The 19079-nt window shown below is 40.3% G+C and overlaps 1 protein-coding gene across 1 annotated transcript in view; it reads left to right on the top strand.

Moving 5' to 3' along the window:
* The first annotated feature begins 675 nt into the window (after positions 1-675).
* The window catches only part of LOC138004089 (germinal-center associated nuclear protein-like), a 49643-nt gene continuing 31239 nt past the window's right edge, over positions 676-19079 (top strand). Inside the window, exons 1-17 of the mRNA XM_068850492.1 lie at positions 676-852; positions 2897-2993; positions 3872-4138; positions 4274-5016; positions 5725-5830; positions 6278-6354; positions 7515-7584; positions 9601-9681; positions 10129-10202; positions 10912-10980; positions 12187-12252; positions 13157-13303; positions 15033-15094; positions 15957-16089; positions 17467-17543; positions 18734-18847; positions 18995-19043. Coding sequence (XP_068706593.1) covers positions 823-852; positions 2897-2993; positions 3872-4138; positions 4274-5016; positions 5725-5830; positions 6278-6354; positions 7515-7584; positions 9601-9681; positions 10129-10202; positions 10912-10980; positions 12187-12252; positions 13157-13303; positions 15033-15094; positions 15957-16089; positions 17467-17543; positions 18734-18847; positions 18995-19043 — 2262 coding nt within the window. The 5' untranslated portion in view covers positions 676-822. The remainder of the gene's footprint in view (positions 853-2896; positions 2994-3871; positions 4139-4273; positions 5017-5724; positions 5831-6277; positions 6355-7514; positions 7585-9600; positions 9682-10128; positions 10203-10911; positions 10981-12186; positions 12253-13156; positions 13304-15032; positions 15095-15956; positions 16090-17466; positions 17544-18733; positions 18848-18994; positions 19044-19079) is intronic.

Below are 19079 nucleotides of genomic sequence, written 5' to 3'. Positions count from 1 at the left end.
ATGATGATCAAGTCCACTTCCTGTGCCCCTTTTTTCACCTATTTGCCCTGATTGTGCCCACTGCTGCATTTTATTCCAACAAACTGGTGAATTTCTTTTGTCTTTTCCTTTTCTTTTCTTTCATCCATGGTTTCAGTAACAATTTCACTTCCACGCCACGAAGGGACAAAGAATCTTAGGACGCTTTTCATTTGACAGAACTGACCAGCCAGACCGGTCATTTGGAAGGACTAACTTTACAACGCTTTCAAATTAACACACTTCGAGGATGATATGTACTCCTCCAGAAGAATACGAGGGATTATCATGCAAGTGTTCCTTCAAATTGTTGCATTTTCTTTGCAAATTGACGGGTCTGACCGGCCAGTTCTAACAAAAGGAAAGCGCCCTTAATGCCAATCATTCTCTTATCTCGAGCCGTTCAAGACAGGATTGACGCCAGTGGTGCGAACTTTGTCATCACAATAATATCCGTAATATAACATTCAACTTTTTTGGCTGAAAAAAAAACAACTGAATATCATCGACCTTTCTTGTTACTATTCCGGTTCCGGTATTGGATTCCGGATCTTCCAGACAGACGCAACAAGCTGACGCAACATGTAGTGTTACACGGAGCATAGGGCTGTAGCCTCGTTTTCAAAGCAATAAAGTTGGATACTTTGTGCAGCTCTTATGACGAAGCGGAGATTTTTCTTAATGGCCGCCATACGTTTGCTCTTCGACGTTCGAAGGCCACGCAAAATTTAATTGCACCTTTCACTCAATAGTCTCAGGTGTTTTTGTGGATTAAAGAATAGGTAGAATCGGTTTTGTTCAACAATGCAGCTCAGCCAACTTCGGCAGAAAAAGGTACGTAAGCTGCGTCTAGTTTGATATAACGGTACATGTACAGTAGTTGAGTTGGAGCAAAATTGGAGAGATTACCAATTTTAGATGCAAGTTCACCTGGCCACATTTGTGTTACTATAGCGCTATCGTTTCAAGAACGAGGCATGTAACAACGCGCGCGCGCTATTCCCATGAAATCGATCAAATTGCTCCGGTATTTTGAAATTTAGCCTGAACAGTGTTGTTCGAAATCCAAATAACTATTTAAAAGTTACCCACAGACGTACTGTAGACAAAGCATACAGTGTAAAATAATGTCTTCAAACAGAGCACTTTAGTATAACGCGGGATACACGTACTGTAAATGTATGTACTGTATGTCAGTCAGCAATCGGGATTTTATGCGCCAATCAAATCGAAACTTCAAGATCCCCCCCCCCCCCCACCCCCTGGGCAAACCCCGGGCATTTGACTATCTTCTGTGTCCGGGGAGTGGGGAATTTGACCTTTGCCGCCTTAGGGTGGAGAAATTGAACCGGAAGTGTCGGGTTTCAAATGATTAAATATTTTCAGGCGCCGAAGTTTCTAACAGCCATAAAACACGTGTTTGGACGAGATTGCAGAGTTTAAAGGAAGAGATATACCATTAAAAGGTCTTCAAAAGTTGGGGACAGACAGACAAATCCGACGATTGGGTAGGGCATTTGAACATCATTTTGGCCCGAGGGGGCAGGAATTTGAACGATCCAATCTTCAAAAGTTCAAATACCCGTGGTTTGCCTGGGGGGGCGGGGGGGAGGGGGGGGTTTGAAGTTTCGAGTTGATTGGTGCATTAATTTATTGCTGCATACTTCAACTCTTCACATCGCTTAGACTGAGAAAATTAAGGTTACTAATGCTCACCTTAGGAGGGTTTGAGATTTCTGCAGTCTATATTTTAGCCTTTTTCTGCAGTCTGCATTTTATGCCATTTGCATAACAGTATAGGCTGAGGATAGTTTTGGCCATTACAGTTTAGAACAGCTTCCTTGCTTTTATTTATTTATTTATTTATTATCCATTTGCCTTAATTAACTACATATTACAATGAAACAGATCAAGAAAATACATTAAAAAGCGAGGAAGTGTCAAGAAACCATGAAGGGTTCTAAGGAGGACTGACCCTCGTATTACTTACAGCAAAGTTTAACTAAAAATTGGGAAGGAGTTCAGACAAAGAAAATACAAAATAGCAAAAAAAAAAAAAAAAGAAAATAAAAATAAAAAGTTAGGGAGCAATACTATGAAACTAACAGGATGTACTGATAGTACTGATCATATTTCACATATTCATTACCATGAGGGCTTGACCCAGCCCATGCAGGAATTGCATTGCATTGCATTGCAATGTACACAATTGGTTATTTTAAATTGTCCAGCTAGGTAAGTGCGATGGTCACTTCTCCCTTATGTCTTTAACCCGCACTTCAAAACATACATTTATTTCATTCACATCATCATCATCATAGCAGCCTATCGTGGGCGACAATGGCTGTTTCATTTAGGACTGATCAGATTCCTCCACAGAGCTCTGTCCTTAAAGCCTTCTGCTGCCGGGAACTCCTGTCTATGTCCAACTTCTCCAAGTTTCTTTTTACAGTGTCTTTAAATATGAGCCTTGGTCTATCCTTATTGCATAACTGCCGAGGGAGACGCTGGTGGTCCATTCTCTCAACGTGTCCGAGCCAACTCTGGTTCATCTGTATTAGCATGTCCTCCATTAATGGTAGACCAGCTTGTTTCAACACTTCTATGTTGGTTAGAAGTTCAAATAATAATACTAATAATAATAATAATAATAATCGTCATCAGCATCATCTTTTTGTCATAATCTCAAGCTCATCTAGTTTCGTATACATGTACGTGTACATACATGTACAAGTGTTTTGAGTTATTAGGTGGACTGGAAACAAAGGCAATCTTTCAAATTAAAAAGCAGTTCCAGCTGTTCACAGATCAAACAAATTGTACCATCTTTTTTGTGTTTTTGAGTGTTTTTTTTTTTCATTTAAATATACAACTCTAGAAAAAGGAAGCAGTGCGAAGGCTCTCACATGGTTCTGCAAGTACTTCGTCGTTTTCTCATGGTCCTGGACAATGGCCTCAGCGTCGGAAATTTTCAGGTATATGTCAGTGTATGGTACTTATTTACCCTTCCCCACCTGAGAGCATGACTGGCAAAGCCAGACGATTTTACTCACCAATTGGGGGCGTTTTAGTGTGAATGGGTATACAACCTACAAAATTAAGTTAATATTCTGTACCACCAAGTTTGGTGAGTCTAAAACACAGGTCACATTCCACAGGTCACTCGTTGCAGGTCATTGTTGTACCTTTTTGAAAGTAACCCAAAGCCCTCAATTTGGCTAACCCTACATGTAGGCCTAAAAACCAACCTAAGCCCAAGGGTTAGCCAAACTGAGGGTTAGGGTTTATTTTCTAAAAGGTTAAAAACAGTGACCTATAACGAGTGACCTGTGGAATGTGACCAGTCCTGTGTTTCAGACCTGCTGCATCAAGCTTAATGTTTTGTCAAGTCAAAAAATCTATCGAAAAATATTGCCTGGAATTTTAAGCTTCTTTTGAGATGATAATACATGTACATGTACTGCTTTATAAAGAAAATTACGAACACCTGGAAGAGAAAATACTTTGTAATATAACAATATTGAAATAATTAACAACTATTCACTGAAGTGGAGGTGGCTAGTAGTGGGTATTTACCAAGCTGCAAAGCGGTGAGGTAAACATCCAGCACTTGCCATTGACACTGAGGTAAATAGTTGTTTTAGCGTATACTAAAACAGTGAGATAATATAGCACAAAAAGATGATTTTAACTCATTTATTCCTGCAAAGATTACAACATTATCGGGCACAAATTCTGCGCAAATTGCTCAGAGGTGAATAGCAAATCATATCCGGAGTTTGAGTCAAGTAGCCAATCAGTGCGCACGTTCAACGCTATCCTCTCTTTTAGTATTATTGTGTTTTTTTTGTAGATCAGCATAAAGTGCTGAGGCAACAGCCTTTTGAAGCCAGTCAGAGGCCTACAAAGAGAACCCACGTCAGCCCTCTTCACCAGGATGCTGCAGAGAGTCTCAGTAAGGGAAATAAACCAGTTAAACCTGTTGGTGAAGGAGGGTTTACCTTTGCGACTGCCTCAGTGACCAGCAGTAATGAAGCCCCTCAGACGATTACTGATACTTCATTGACTTCATTTACATCTTCCCCTGGATTTGGGTCTGTGTTTTTCAGCACCCATGCTGGTGGGTTCAAAATTTATTAAGTATTAAGCAGGTAGTCCTATTGTAGAAGTTTACGCTACTGTACAAGGGATTTTACATTCTTCTGATTCTGTATAATTTTTGTAGAATTAATTTTTTGTGGTTTTGAATCAACAGGCAAGACAACTGCTTCATCATCAGCTAGCAGTGTTGCTTCTGCATCAACATTTGGGGCAAACACTACTTTGGAGGGATCCACAACATCCAGCATATCACATAGTGTCTTTGCACAGCCAGTGGTTGGCCCTCAGACGAATGTCTCAACATCTCATTTTACAATGTTCCAAGCTTCACAACCTGTGTTTAGTGTAGATGTTCACAAAAGCACCACATCATCAGATTCGGCATCCTCGGCGAGTGCAACTGATGCTGGTTCCCTTGTCAAAGAGCCTGTGTCGAAAACTTTAACTTTCAGTAGTTTCAACAAGCGAGGCTTGTCTAGTGAAACCTTGTCAAGAAGTGCATTTGACAAACCCACCATTAGCAAGCCATCATTTACATCTCAAATGCCAGCATCACAGCTTGCGAGAAAACAAAGTCATTCTTCTGCATTTCAGTCTCTATTTCCAATCACGACATATTCTACAACAGAAACTAGTAAATCAGCACCAGGAACAGCAGGTGCTTTTAGGCGTACATTTGTTGTGAAAGGAGAGGGTCACCAGGCAAAGGAAAAAGCTGCAGAGAAGAAGATGAAAAGCTCACCAACTGCAGACCTCACTGCTTTGGTCATCAGAGAGGTACCTGAAGTGTTCAACACCAACGTGTGGCTCAAGAGATTCTATTCACGATTTGGGGAGGTGACAAAGGTTATTTGCAATGCTGCGAAAAAGAGTGCAACTGTGGTATTTAAAAAACACGTAAGAACATGTTGAGGATAATAATTTTATTAAAACATAACTTTGTTTGATGAACTTGTGTAGGATAAGCACAAAATCAGTTTTCATGTGGGGTGATATGGTGAAAATACATGTATGTGTGAGCTGATACCTAAGATGAGGGAGTCGGAATGCCAGAAATAGAGCATATAAGAAATTCTCAATCCAGGTTTATGTGTTTTGGGGGTTTTGATTGGCTTACTTAAAATCTGGGTTATCAGCTCTTTCTGTATGATTGAACCAAGTGTTGCTCAAAATGCTTGGTGCAAAGGGAAATTTTTGAAGTGTCCAAATGTTCAGAATGTATTGAAATTGCATGTATTTTAACAGCAAAGTCATCTGCATGTACATGTAGGTTCACTTCTCATGTCCTCATTAAACCCTTTCGCTCTTGTAAGGGCCACTGAGACTGATACATTTTTACACTGTCTAACACCAGACTTGTCAGTGGGAAACCCCACAGGAGTAAAAGGGTTAAATAATAAAACATTAAATTTTATTTTCCCAAATTTGGCACTTGTTAAATGTACATTATGGTGTCAATTACATGTACAGTGTACAATAATTGCATTACCATTTGTTATCATCAATTAACAATTATGGAACATGTATATGTATTCTGCACTCTACTTAATTATGTAGTTTGCATTATTCATGTAATACACATCACTTGATTGTTATTACGCATAGGAAGAAGCCGGAACTGCCAAGAAGGAAGGGAAAATATTAGGACAAGGCTTGCCTCCTGTAGAGATATTCTGGAAACAGCAAGGAAGGCGAAAAAGCGGATCTTCAGGTGCATTTATTAAAATTTTAAAAAGTGGAGCAATTGTGTCTTATCCCATTGACAGAACTTTGGGCCAGAGGAAGGGAATGAGTTCATTTAAATTAATAAATTTTCCATCTCACCATAGTGCATTTAATAATTCTAAATGTTCACTTTGGCTCCATTCAGTCTCTTCCATAATCTCATGTGTGGTAAGACCCTATGGTTGCACTGGTGATTTTGTAAAATTGAAACATTGTTCCGATGATTTTGTGAATTTGAACCTGCTGGACATTTATTGAAATTTAATAAAACGATATCGTTCTATTTGCACTTGTTGGATATGAGATGGGTAAGCTAACCGACGTACTGTATTCAATGCACGCTTTCGGAATAGTTATTGTTACTACGTTTGATATTACATGTGGCTCCTTTAATACCTTGTGTAATTTATTATTCTATCACTTGTACTTTTAGAAAATAATCAACAAAGTCAAGATACTGTCAAGTCAGCCAGAAGAATTCCTACTAAAAGTGGAAAGACTTCAAACCAGGTTCTTTCATTGTTTTTCATTGTCTAGATGAAAACTACAAACTACAAGAATGGCTATCATTCTAATGTACATTGGTCTTTGAACTGTACTACATGTACCATGTACAATTCTTTTTTTTTTTCATGTCTAATAGTTGGTTTTCCCTTTTTTGTCCACCCCAACATACAAGTTGTTAATGTGTACAATGATTTGTTCCCCACAGTATGCTTAAAAGTACACTGTTGTGTGAAGCTTGGCAAATTTCCCATTTTTTAAATACAGTTGAACCTCCACTAACGGACACCTCCTGTAAGCGGACACCTCCCAAATGCGGACACGCAGTCACTGCGATTTCTCCTCTAAAACACTACATATTTAATCCCCTCTCCCGTAATCGGACATCTCTCATAAAGTGGACAAAGACACCTATTCGGGGCCACAGGGTCTAAAATATCCTCCTGTAACGGTTTTATTGCACGCTGTCCTAGACAAAACATAGCCATTTCGATTACAATTAGCTTTTTTTCATTTCATTTCCTTTTTAGACTTTTCTTCAAGCCAGTCACACAAAAATTTGTCTCCTTGAAATTTTAACTCACAAGGCAATTCCATACCATATCCTGCTCCTCTCACAGTTTATCTGCTTTCCCGTAAAAATAACCATTGCTGAGTTAGACGCACTCCTCAGGAATTCGTCACCCAATCTCAAACATATTCTGACTAATGAACAAATGGCATCATATACAAAATCAGCCCTTACTAAGAGAAATCATTAAAAGCCCTCCCCTATTAAAGGAGGTCTTTGAAAGATGTACTTGTTAGAGCAAAGCTCTGAGGTCTTTGAATTTCCTATCTTGACCAATAAGAGTTGTGTTTGGCCTGTCCACTCACCTTGAAACACAATTACAAGTTCTCTTAAGAGCTTTAAAAGACTTGTTGTGGTGTAATTATATGTTCTTCAACTTTCCACGAGCAGACACATCCTGTAAGCTGACACTTACCCTAGTGGTCCCGAGGATGTCTGGTTAGGGGAGGTTCGACTGTAATCATGTTTCACATCACTGGTGCTACACATGTCGCGTACAAATCTCTACATATGTCTGGTAAAGTTCTTGGTCTTGTACATGTACATGTACATTTACGTGTATGCAATGTTAAGTCTATTTCTCTTTTTTTTTCAGATTGCTCCATCTGGTCAAGAGAACTTGTCGGAAATTAAAAGTTTAGGAAGCAAAAAAGCACTTCAGGATTGTATGTTCACCAACTTTGCTTTTTGCATCTCAACATTAAAGCACTCAGGTTCTGCCTGTTGCAAGAGTCGTGACCCTTTTATTTTTTCTTTTGCCTTGATACCAGCACATGCACGTGCATTTTGCCAAATGTCAAGTAATTCTCCCCACAGACAATAATTGTTAACTATTGTTATTAATTATTGTTAATTATTAGTCCCCTGACTTTCAAGACAATAATTAGCCTCCAATATCAAAACACTGTTTGGAGTATTGCAGAAAACATCTACATGTACATATAGTTGTTTGTCTATGAAAAAAAAATATATATATGTTTTTAAAGAAAGGAAAGGTCGACTTTGGAGACTACTGAAATCAAGCTAATTTATTGGTCATTAATTATGTTAATGAAGGATGACAATCCAGCTGTAATCTAAAGTATGTACAGTAAATGCTCAGCCCTGAATGTGTTTGTTCATGTCATGAAACAGTTAGTTTCTTAACTCTTTTGCCATAAGGGAAAAATAGCTGCAAGGTTTTTATTGGCCAAAGTGAAAAAGACCACAAGAATCTTTGTCCGTCCAATTTTTGGATAAGCATTGTTTTTGATTTCTCTTGGGACCATTCTAAGCCCCAAGACAGACGTGAAATAAATGGTTATGCAAAATGTGGGTGGACAAACAGAGTATTATGGTATTTTCTGCTTCGGGCAATTGGGGGCTAATTTGATTGTACGGTATTTTGTAACTGCTGAACAAAAGAGTGTCTAATCGGCGTGGGTGGGTGGGTGGGCCATGGGTCGTGGGTCCCTAACCCCAACCCTAACCCTTTTTTTAATCAACGACTGGAAATTCTCGAAACAGACAAGACCTAAGACCTAAGACAAATTTGGACCTAGCACTAAGGGAGCTAATATGTATCTTTTTTTTCTTCAAACAAACACGACCCACGACCTACCTACCCACAACCCACAACCCACCTACCCACCTAACCATGACCGACCCACCCACCCACGCGATTTAGCCTCACCCGCTGAACCCGCAGGGATTTCAGACTTTTAAACTCCCGTTTTACATTATAATAAGCAGCATTCACACGCTTAAATTTTAAGCTAGTGAGCCTGTGACGTCACTTTTCCCTGGATCCAACTCTCTGAGGTCCAATCGGTCAGTGTTGAACGTGAGTAATGGAGGACCCTGAACATCCAAACCTTAATCTCAAAGTAAACTGAAAATTTTGCCAGTCAGGTGTTAAGCAAACACACTTTCAAAGTATGAAGGAAAAAAGGAAGTGATATTTTTTTAATCACAGGGGTGCTTTAGGGAGCTTAAGCATGCTCATTTTTGAGACGCGGACGGCAACCGAAAGTGAGCTGTTTTCACGCAACCTCATTTACATTGCTAAGTATCTTTTCTCCATTAGAGATGATTAGTATAAAAATCTGGGAGACACCACTGCCCTAGCGCGCGAAATGTTCTCTTCCGGTTGCCGTCCGCGTCTCAAAAACGCGTTTGCTTAAGCTCCCTTTTAAGATGATTATGATGCGATAATCACCTAAGCGGTTTTTATTTTTCAAAATGGCCGCAAGCTGTTTTGTTGAGGTGACAGACGAAGAAATGAATTGCTTCAAAGAAAATGCATATTTTTCAAGTAATCAACTCTGTAATTATTCACGCCGGGCTCGGGGAATATCGATATTCACCTCACCTTAGGCGAGTAATTGTTAAGTATTTGATGGAATACATGTACACACAGGCTGGCGGGCTGGTTACCATGGAGGGTTAGTCAGGTTTGTATTCATTGTGTATCAAAACTCTTACCCACTCGATTTACACTCAACTTTCAGTTGATTTGACTCGTGGCACACTTCAAATTTAATCAGACGAAGGTAGAAATTAAACAAAATCTTTTAAACTAAAACCAGTTGGTGCAAATCGACTAAAATTTCGACTGAGAGCACTGAGAACTGGTTATGAAGTTATCAAGTGCGAATCGACTGTTACTCTTTTTAACTGGTTATTACATTTTGATTTCTTAGTTCTGCAGACGTTAGAGCCGAGTGAAACTGTGGCCGAAAAACTTCATGTTTTGGAAGCAATTGACAAGAAACTCAGACAAGGTGTGAATTCTTTTGTAGTAGCTTGCATTTCTCTGTCAAATTGCGGAATACTTTGAGAGCGAACTTAAGTACATGTACAATGCACGTCTACGACTGCATGAGTGTGTTGTGTTTTGAGCACGTGCATTGGATTTGGAGTGCGCAATTCTCCTTACATGGAGAGAGGATGATCTTTGATCTAGGACATTCCTTAGTGGGAAAAAGGTTTCATTTTCCCTTGGTTTCAATGCAAAACCTTTCGGTTGGAGTTGTGGTTCATGTTAATGGTAGAAGTAGACGGCAAGCAGTTCCTCCTATGTCAGTTCAGTTGTGCGCTGAACAACGAAATACACAACGAAACATGATAAAACAACACAAATCAAGAACTACAATTTGGGAAAATGGAGGGAGCGGTGGTTTTTAGAGAAAAGGGTTTCAGACTGTAGGTTGTGTGATGTTTTGTTGCAGTGTTCAAGAGGTCATCAGACATCAGTTGTGCTAAAGCTGTCACTGGTTCATGCAAAGATATGTGTCCTGAGAAGGTACTACATGGGCCCTAATTATCGCCGTCTACTGTCATACGAAAGTCTCACCCTATCACAGGGGATTTCATAACCATCTTTTCCTCCTTGTATTTTCCTTTTCCTGCCAGATAGAGCAGTTTTGAATCAAGTGCCGCAAAAACAGAGTTTTAATTATGTATTCGGAACTTAGAATTAACATCTTCGCTTTCAAACCCGTCACAATTGTTAATCACATTAGCCAATCATAGGAGACGCTTACAATCGGATTAACCAATCATAAATGGCGAAGCGAACCCGTGTATATAGCCGGCGCTAGGCGCGGGAAAATGCCCGTGAACAAGTCACCAGAAACAGTTGTATAAACCAACGACAAACCTTGACAATGAAGTGAAACTTACTCTAGCACCAATTAAAGTTTTTTGTTTCTGGTATTCTAAAATTTAAAGGTCCACATTTGCCCACAAGTCATTGCGCACAGTTATTGAATTTCGTGTAACATGAAATTACCAAAAAAGCTGACATGTTGTTTCCCACATGATCAAGTGCATTCAGCCAATCAGAACACGCCTTTGGACAAGCTGTCATTTGAAAACAAAACCAAACGACCGCAATGACTTTTGGGCGAATGTGGGCATTAAGTGACCTCGCTCCAAGCCTATCCGTTGTTTTGTGTAGGTAAGGTAAATTAGCATGTACTTGTAAGAGCATCGTGCGCTATGTCCTACAGGAGAGATATATGAGGGAACACCAAAGAAGGCTGAATGTGTTTGAAGCTATTCCTGGAACAGGAGGCATTGTAAGTGATGGTTTTTTTTTTCAACTTCTCTTGTTAACTGCCATTTTGGATGTTAAGCCGTCCCCCCCCCCCCCCCCCCCCCCCCCTTCACATTTTTGAGTTAAAGAAAAACAAAGTACAGATTTTCAGTTTTAACTTCCACCCCAGAATAAACGTGACACTCTTCCAGAAGAAAGGCTTTCTTTCTGCTTGGGAAGAAAATAAGTTAGCATTAACTCTCTACTCGTTTCTGCCCTCTGCCACTCGACCCTTTCGGCAACTTAAAACGGTTTTTTTTGTACCTCTTTTGAATTTGATCGTCTGGATGAAAGTAGTCCTGAGAAGTCCTACCAACAGTCAGTCAGTCCTACCAAGTCACTATCAACAGTCCTGAGGACTGTTGGTAGTGACTGATGTTTCGACAACCCGAGTGGAAACCATCTTCAGAGTCGAATGACGGTTGGAAATTCAAACGTACCTAGCGATAACTCTGGTCTGTGTTGTGATTGGTAGTGAGGATGGTGAGTGGTGATTGGTACATGCACATTACGATCTGGTTTGTAAACCGGATCGCCCAGACGATCAAATTCCATCTAGTTATGTAACTCCTGTGTTCAAACTATTTTCGATGCTTTTTTTAAATTGCTGTTGATTTTCTTTCTGTATGTTTTTTTCTCGTTACTCCGACCAACCGACCGACCGACCCAAAATTAGGAAACACATTTGACGGTTAACGGAGAAAAATGGGGACGACCTTAGTTCGTAAAGAGGCTGAAAAAGATGGAAAAAAGCTACCCCATACGATTCACTTTTCATAACATTGCAAATATATCTGAAAGACCTAAAATACTCTCACACAGCATGCTGCAATCTTAACTCTACAGTGACGGTCTATGCCACGGAAGTTGACTTCTTTCGTCCTCTGTAAGGTGCAGAAACTACAGGTTTTATAGGCCATTTCCGAGTTCATCCCTGCCTCCTTTTCAAAGCGAGTATAGGTGCAAAAATGAGTTAATTACCATCAAAACAATTGGCACGTAGACTCGCTTTGAAGAGGAGGCAGACGTGAACTCGGAAATGTCCTTTTGGGACATGGGTTGATTTAGTGTCGCAATCGTTTTGGCGGAATTTGCGGTGACGGGCAGAAACACATTACGTTTTTCCCAACGTAATTTAGCACTGTCAAATTATGTATACTGCGGGAAATGACTTATATCTTATTCCTAGGATGAAAACCCTCAAGTGGATCATGCACGGGCCATCAAAGAATATGACAGATCTGCAGCAGATAAGGTTTTACTCCTGTTTGGCTTTCTGTACTTTTTGTTTTAGTGCATTTGTTTGCGCGACTGACTCAAGGCGCGTTAATGAGCCGATTTATGGAGAAATCAAAGGCTATTTTGAAGGGTTCCTCTGCTTCTCTTTTCATTCGATGCCAGTCTTTCACGTGAAAACCAGTTCTCATTTGTATGTAAATGTTCCGGTAATTAATTATCAGCATCAGAAAAAGAGAGAAAACAAGACTCTGAATACATGGCGTTCACGTGGATGCTGACAGTTTACTTGTCTGTTGTTAGAAAAGGCGATGTCATTGAAATGCAAGAAACAATAACATGGACGTCAATTACAAGTAAAAGCGCGGGTTAACAAAATATCAAAAAAAACTTGGTTGTCACCCATCCAAGTAGTTTCGTTAAGTTTCCCCGACCAATAGGGTTTAACTTCAGTGACAAGCACGATCACGTGGTTAATATGACAATAAACGAAAGTCGATGGAATAGTTAACGTATTCTGTTTATTGCTTCCTGAGTCAGAATGTAAGAATACTGCCCAAGGCTTTCACATTTCAATCTACTTCTAGTTTCGCCTTTTATAGCTTTGGGCAACACAACATATCGTCAGTGCTATGACATGGTTTTTGGTAACAAAACTATATAGTGTGGTCTTCGTTGATGCAAGAACGCTGCTGTCTTCAGATTAAGGTAATAGCCAGACAGTACCCCTTGAAATAACTGAACACAAACGTCGCCTCGTTTTCCCTCTTGGATCCATGGATAAGAATGGTAAAGCTTGTAGGCTCTGTTACATGTTTTACAAAATACTTGCATGATCAAGAACATTTACAGTAACAATAATCTTTACTTTACGAGGTGCCACCATCAATGTTCACTTTATGATATGGGTGTGACTTTTCCAGGAAGAGCCGCTCCCGCACGAACTTCGCCCCGTACCAGTTCTAAAGATGACGATGGATTATATAGCAACGAATATCATGGATCTTGTTGAAGGACGAGAAGGAGAATGGTTTGATTTTGTGTGGAACAGGACCAGGGGAATTAGAAAGGTAAACAGTTCAACATAGAGCGAGTTTCAATCGAGTGTCGTAAAACCAAAACCAAAGTAATTACTTTGGCCAATCAAAAAGGTCGGAGACAATCCAGTAAACCAATCAAAACTCGAAGTAATTACACGTAGCCGACACGAATCGCGGGAAAATGTGCACGTGCAAGCCACGAGTGGTTTTGGGTTCACTTCTGATTGGTTGACAAAATGGCGCGAGAACTTTGAACCAATCACTGAGTGAAGTAATGCAAAACCAAAGCTAATTACTTTCGACACTCAATTGAAAACCGCTCTAATCCCAGTTATAATTAGTTTCAACTAGTTATAAAACCACCGTCGCGCAATTGAAAACAATCCAAACAATAGCCTGAGCCTGAGCGCGATTCACATTCCGTTTGGGGTTTCGAATGACGGGCTTCTGATCGGTTGGGAAAGTGATGCAAGGCAGCTGTGTCAGTCAATTGCAAGAAAGGGCAGCATTCACATGAAGCAATCGAATTCGTAACAGGTATAGCCCATGCCAAGGATGGGAAAATCACAGTGATTCTTTGCTAGTTGTAGAAACAAGTTAGAAACTAATTGAAAATAATTACAAGCTAACACTGGGTAGGAACAGAAAATGGCTCTCATTTAGGAGAGTGCTATTATCGTGCAGGCTTCCCGCAGTGCTCTTTGGGCAGCGTGGAGCGTGCGTCCGGAAAGCTTACTCGCGGGCTCAGTATTACAATGAATACCATTTTGATAAATCTGTACGTTTCGTCTTCCCTTTAAATTAATGTTAGATATATGCTGAAGATAGCGGGGCAATCGACATTAGACTATTTGAACGAACTAGGGTTTACGATCGGAACTTCAGCTATATCTTTGTCGACTCGTTTAGTGTATACACATTTTCGTAATTCGATTCCGTCTTTTACATACTCGAATTAAAAGAAAACGACACTCAAGAGTAAGATTTACCCAAATTGGCCTACGTCTCCATCAGCGTCAGCCAAGTTTTGTGGGAAAGTAAACAACAGACTGAATCGCCTAACTCAGTGTTGCACCCAATAGACCATTTTACAGTTGTGTCCTTAGTTACCTGGCCTATGAATGAAAGTGAGGCTAGAGTTGACGTTGCTTTGATAGAACTAATTAACATGAGAACGAAATCATTAACATGAGAAAATCAGGGAGGTCTGTATCACAACAAGGTCAACTCCGGTCTCACTTTCATTTAAAGGCCAGGTATATAAGGGTATGACTGTGAAAAGGTCTATTCAAACCCTTTAGAAATAAAACGTTATGTCCCATGTATTTCTAGATCATTTAAATGTAAACGCCATGCATTATAATGCAAATACAATAAACAAAGAATCTTAACCCTGGGAGATTTGAATTGGGTGCAACAATGAGTTAGCAGATTATTTTGCTCTATTGTTTATTTTCCCGCAAAAGTTGGTTTAAAAGTAGACACTTTTGCGCTGGTCTTTCATATACTGAATCCGAAATAATTAATGTCCGTAAAACAAAAGCTCAAAGCGAACATATCAATACCTAATTAGCAAGGACTAATCGGAATCAGAATGGTTCTTTTTTCTTTCGTCATTTTAACCCGGTATATGAAAGCCATCCCCTTTTTTAAGACGCTAATAGGGGCAAACCTGATACCAGATTCTTACTCTTGGGTAATGGAATTTTGACGTAGATGAATTTGTCGTCCGAATACATAACTGTCTGTTCTTTTCTAGGATATTACGCAACAACACTTGTGTGACCCAGAATGCGTTGATCTTGTGGAGAAAACGGCAAGGTGAGACAATCATTTTGGGGTCTTGCATACAAGGAGGCTTGTAAAGTAAACTTGAAACTTTGAGTTTGGTTTTCACCCACGTGATAAGGCGGCCATGTGGGATGGCACATGAATTGCATAATAATCATAAAGTTTAGTTCCCATCGGAGAGACAGGTTATTGTTCTTGCCATCCAACATGGCCACCATGACGTCACATGTAAACCAGCATTACGTCATAAAGTTAACTGTCAATTACCGGACGTATGCTATGTCACATAGTCATACACTGCGAGCGGTATATACCACTTCTATACATAATGTATCGTTTCATTAAACAAAAAAACTGCCTCATTTAGTATCATTTGAATGAGAAGTCATATCAAGGACTAGTGTTTCGTCCGGGATCAAGGCACCTCCAAACAAAATCATTCCGCCCTGAGGCCTCATGTTTTCAACAGTTTCTCGGTGGGTGCATACCCCGATTCTGACCACTGGTTGAGTTTGTTTCTGGTAGTCCCTGGTTCAACATTTCGGCTGCACTTGTAACAAGCCCACTGGTTTGCCCCCGGCCAGTTGGAATTCTTACAAAGTTGTTGTTCTGTCCTGTTGTCATTGATGTGTGTGTTATTATCATCGACATCAGCTTAGGGCTGTCTCTAGCTCGACTTTTCCAAAGAACGTGTGCATGTATAATTGTTGGAGCGGTGTTTGAATCCGAAGCCGGTGGCAGCTGCAAAGCACTGTAACCAGAGAGTTGATGAAACAGAGGTCTTGTGGCCAGTTTGAATCTAGGTCCACGAATAGGAACAGAACTCGGCAAAACCCCAAAACACTGATAAGTGACATCAAGGAATTTGGCTTGTTTTTCTTTTTTTATCCAGGTTTCACATCATTTGCGCACATTTGCTGTGTGAGGTTGATATGAACTCCTTTGATGCAAAGATTAACACTGAGAATTTGACCAAGTGTCTGCAAACCCTGAAACAGTTTTACGGAGACCTTTACAAGGACAAGGTGAATAATGAAACTGAACTTTATTTACGCGTCAACTGCATTTTGTGCATGCTGGGGCAATAGTTGTATACAGAAATCAAATCTTATCAAATCAACTTATCTCATATGATAAATTGTAACTTGGTTTTTGATGAGAAGGGGAAACTCGGAGTAGAGTAGAGAACCAATCAACTCAACCCACTTGTGACGCCGACTCTCGGAATGGAACCCGGGCCGCATTGGCAGTCCTCGAAATTTAAAAACATTCCTGGTTGTCCGTGTTTCAAAAACCGTCGAGTGAGTCTGGTGCTCCTTATGTAATACATTTTATATTTTTGGCTGGGTTGTCCGTTGTTTTTTTCTTCGAGCAACCAGCCTTTTCGTTTTACCAAAAAGTAGTCACCCGGTAAACTTTCTGGTAGCCTGGGACGACCGGAAGTCCGCTAAAATAGGCCATTTTCGAGTTCATGTCTGCCTCCTCCTCAGAGCGAGTCTAAGTGTGAAGTTTTTCTTATGCAAATTAGTTTTCCTTTATATGTAAAGCAGAACTAATTACTATCAGTAAAACTTCGCACTTAGACTCGCTTTAAAGAAGACACAGACACATTCTCGGAAATGGTCTCATTTGTCTTACGATGTGGTCAAATGTGATGTAGATCGATCTACATCACAAGTGACCACATCGTGAGACAAACGAGAATACTTTATTATTATTGTACTTCACCACGATGAATAAGAGTAACCTTTTTTTAAGACATTGAATCAGTTGTAAATTCATTTGAGTCCATTCCAGCTAATATTCCCAAGAGTCGTTTTAACAGTTGCATCCTGACCCATTGCTTTAGTTTGTATCTCCAGTTGCTAAAAAAGCTTATACTTCTTACACACTGTTTGAACATCGTCGCAGGAGTATAAAGAGGTATCGTTTAAAGGATATTTCCTTGTCCTTTCACTTAAAACATAGCAAAAGTATCCAATCAAGTAACTTGGTTTTGCTAGCGACAAGCAAGAGACGTTCGACACGTCGCTAGACGTGACATGTCTGTGAACCTGGTCTCCTTTTGTGAAGGCATCCATGACGTAAATTATGGTAGGGACTCCTTCAAAGGAAATCTAGTAACCTGTTTCTGTCACGCAACACTATGTCCTTTTAGCATAGTGTTGCGTGACAGAAAATTTGTCAGCTTGACAAGTTTCGCCAAAGGAAAAAGAAATAAACTGTGCTGCAGATAGTCTCCCTCATAGCCGTTTTAGAGTCATCACGCAACGCTCCTCCACATTTTCGTGACAGCACTAAAAACAGTTGTGAAAGAGACAAGTGTTCAAGCCAACTTTAATTTCGTTTATGTTATCGCGTTTTCGCGTAGGGTTATAACAGGCTTGTGATTATGTTTATAGGGTGTAACGTGCCCATGTGAAGCAGAATTTCGGGCGTACGAAATCTTGTTGAACTTGAATGAAGGAGATATTTTGAGGTGAGTTACTGGCCCAAAGAGTTTCTGTGTCAAAGGGGGTAGAGCTTACAGGCTGCAGTTTTCTTTTCTTAGCAGTGAATGTTGCTTGAATCACTTGTAAACATTTTCAACAACTTCTCCAGAGCGTTTGTTAACCAGGAAAGAAATTTTGGCTATTTCATTGTTTACCTCCATCTTATCTTGCTTTCTCCCAGAGGTCACCCGTTGCCCTGTGGGCTATGATTTGTTTCCATATCTCCTAAAGCCCTTGGAAAACGGGCGCCTGGGTTAGGGTTTGGGATCAGTTTCCTAGTTCCCAGACGCCCATCGTCTAAGGGCATTCAAGACACCAGCAGCTGGCTAGCCTGTGGTACAGCATATGAACTAGTATCGGTCAGCATTCAAGAACTTTTCGAGAATCCATTAATAAATACATAACTTATTGTTTAAAATCCACCTTCTCTCTTGAGATAATCGTGTGGCAATTCACTTGCAGTAGTTTGACGGCTAAGCTGTTTTTTGTTTTGGAATTTTTGTAAAAGTAACTTAGTTTTCTAAGGGAGAATGACCACCGCAGTTGTAAGCAAATTGAGCAATCGCGAAAGAAGCGTGAAAAAAACCAGGCTTCATCGGGACTAGAACCCATGCCCGCGCGATTGCGCTGCCCTGCTCAACCATCTAGGCTCTCTTTAGCTCCGTTTCCAAGCATCCGCACTAGTAACCGGAAGGCCATAAGATTGACTCCCGACACGATCTCTCGGGTTCGTCTTCCTCCTCACGTATCCAGCGAATCCGGCAACTTTTTGAATCCGCTCTCCAGAGGGGAAAGTTTTGAATGCGCAAATAACTTGAAACCGTTTGGACTGCCCAATCCGGATAGTTTCAAATCTGATGACGTTACAAACTCAGATCCAGTCTTTACCACGTAAATAATCAACATGGCCGCTCAACGAACGCCCCGGCGAGCGCCTGATGGCGCATGCTCTGTTGATAATAGTCGCGGAGGAGTCCTGGATACCAGAACGAATGTTTTAATAAGTTACAGCTGTACGTGTGGACGAGGAAATTTCTTGAATCGGGAGAGAAAATGTTCGGATTAAAAGATACAGGATAAGTGTGGACGGGGCTTGAGTCACCTCTGCATAACAATAAAAACAGTTTTCGGCGATATTCAAGAATTGAAATGTTTCTTTTTTGTTGTTGTTTTCTAGGGAAGCAATGACATTCAGAGCTGAAGTGCAAAAATCTGACGAAGTGCGGTTTGCAATGGATGTGTTCCATGCATTAAACAGCAATAATTTTGTCCGATTTTTTCGGCTTTTGAGGTACGTGTACTGATTATTTTTGACGCGCAACTTGTTGAAAAACGTCCTCCTGAGAGTTTTGGTATTCTTTTACTATTATGTTACTTGTACTCTCAACTTACTGCGGTATGTTTTTGTTTTTTTTTGTTTTTTTTTTTGTTTTTTTAGAAAGTCCAAGTATCTCAGTGCCTGCTTGCTTCATCGCTATTTCACGCAGGTTTGTGAGCGGTTGGCCCTAGTTAGTTGGAAATGG

This window comes from Montipora foliosa, chromosome 5 (assembly GCF_036669935.1).
Source record: "Montipora foliosa isolate CH-2021 chromosome 5, ASM3666993v2, whole genome shotgun sequence".
In the NCBI taxonomy this organism is placed as follows: domain Eukaryota; kingdom Metazoa; phylum Cnidaria; class Anthozoa; order Scleractinia; family Acroporidae; genus Montipora; species Montipora foliosa.
This window is presented reverse-complemented; position numbering and strand designations above follow the sequence as displayed.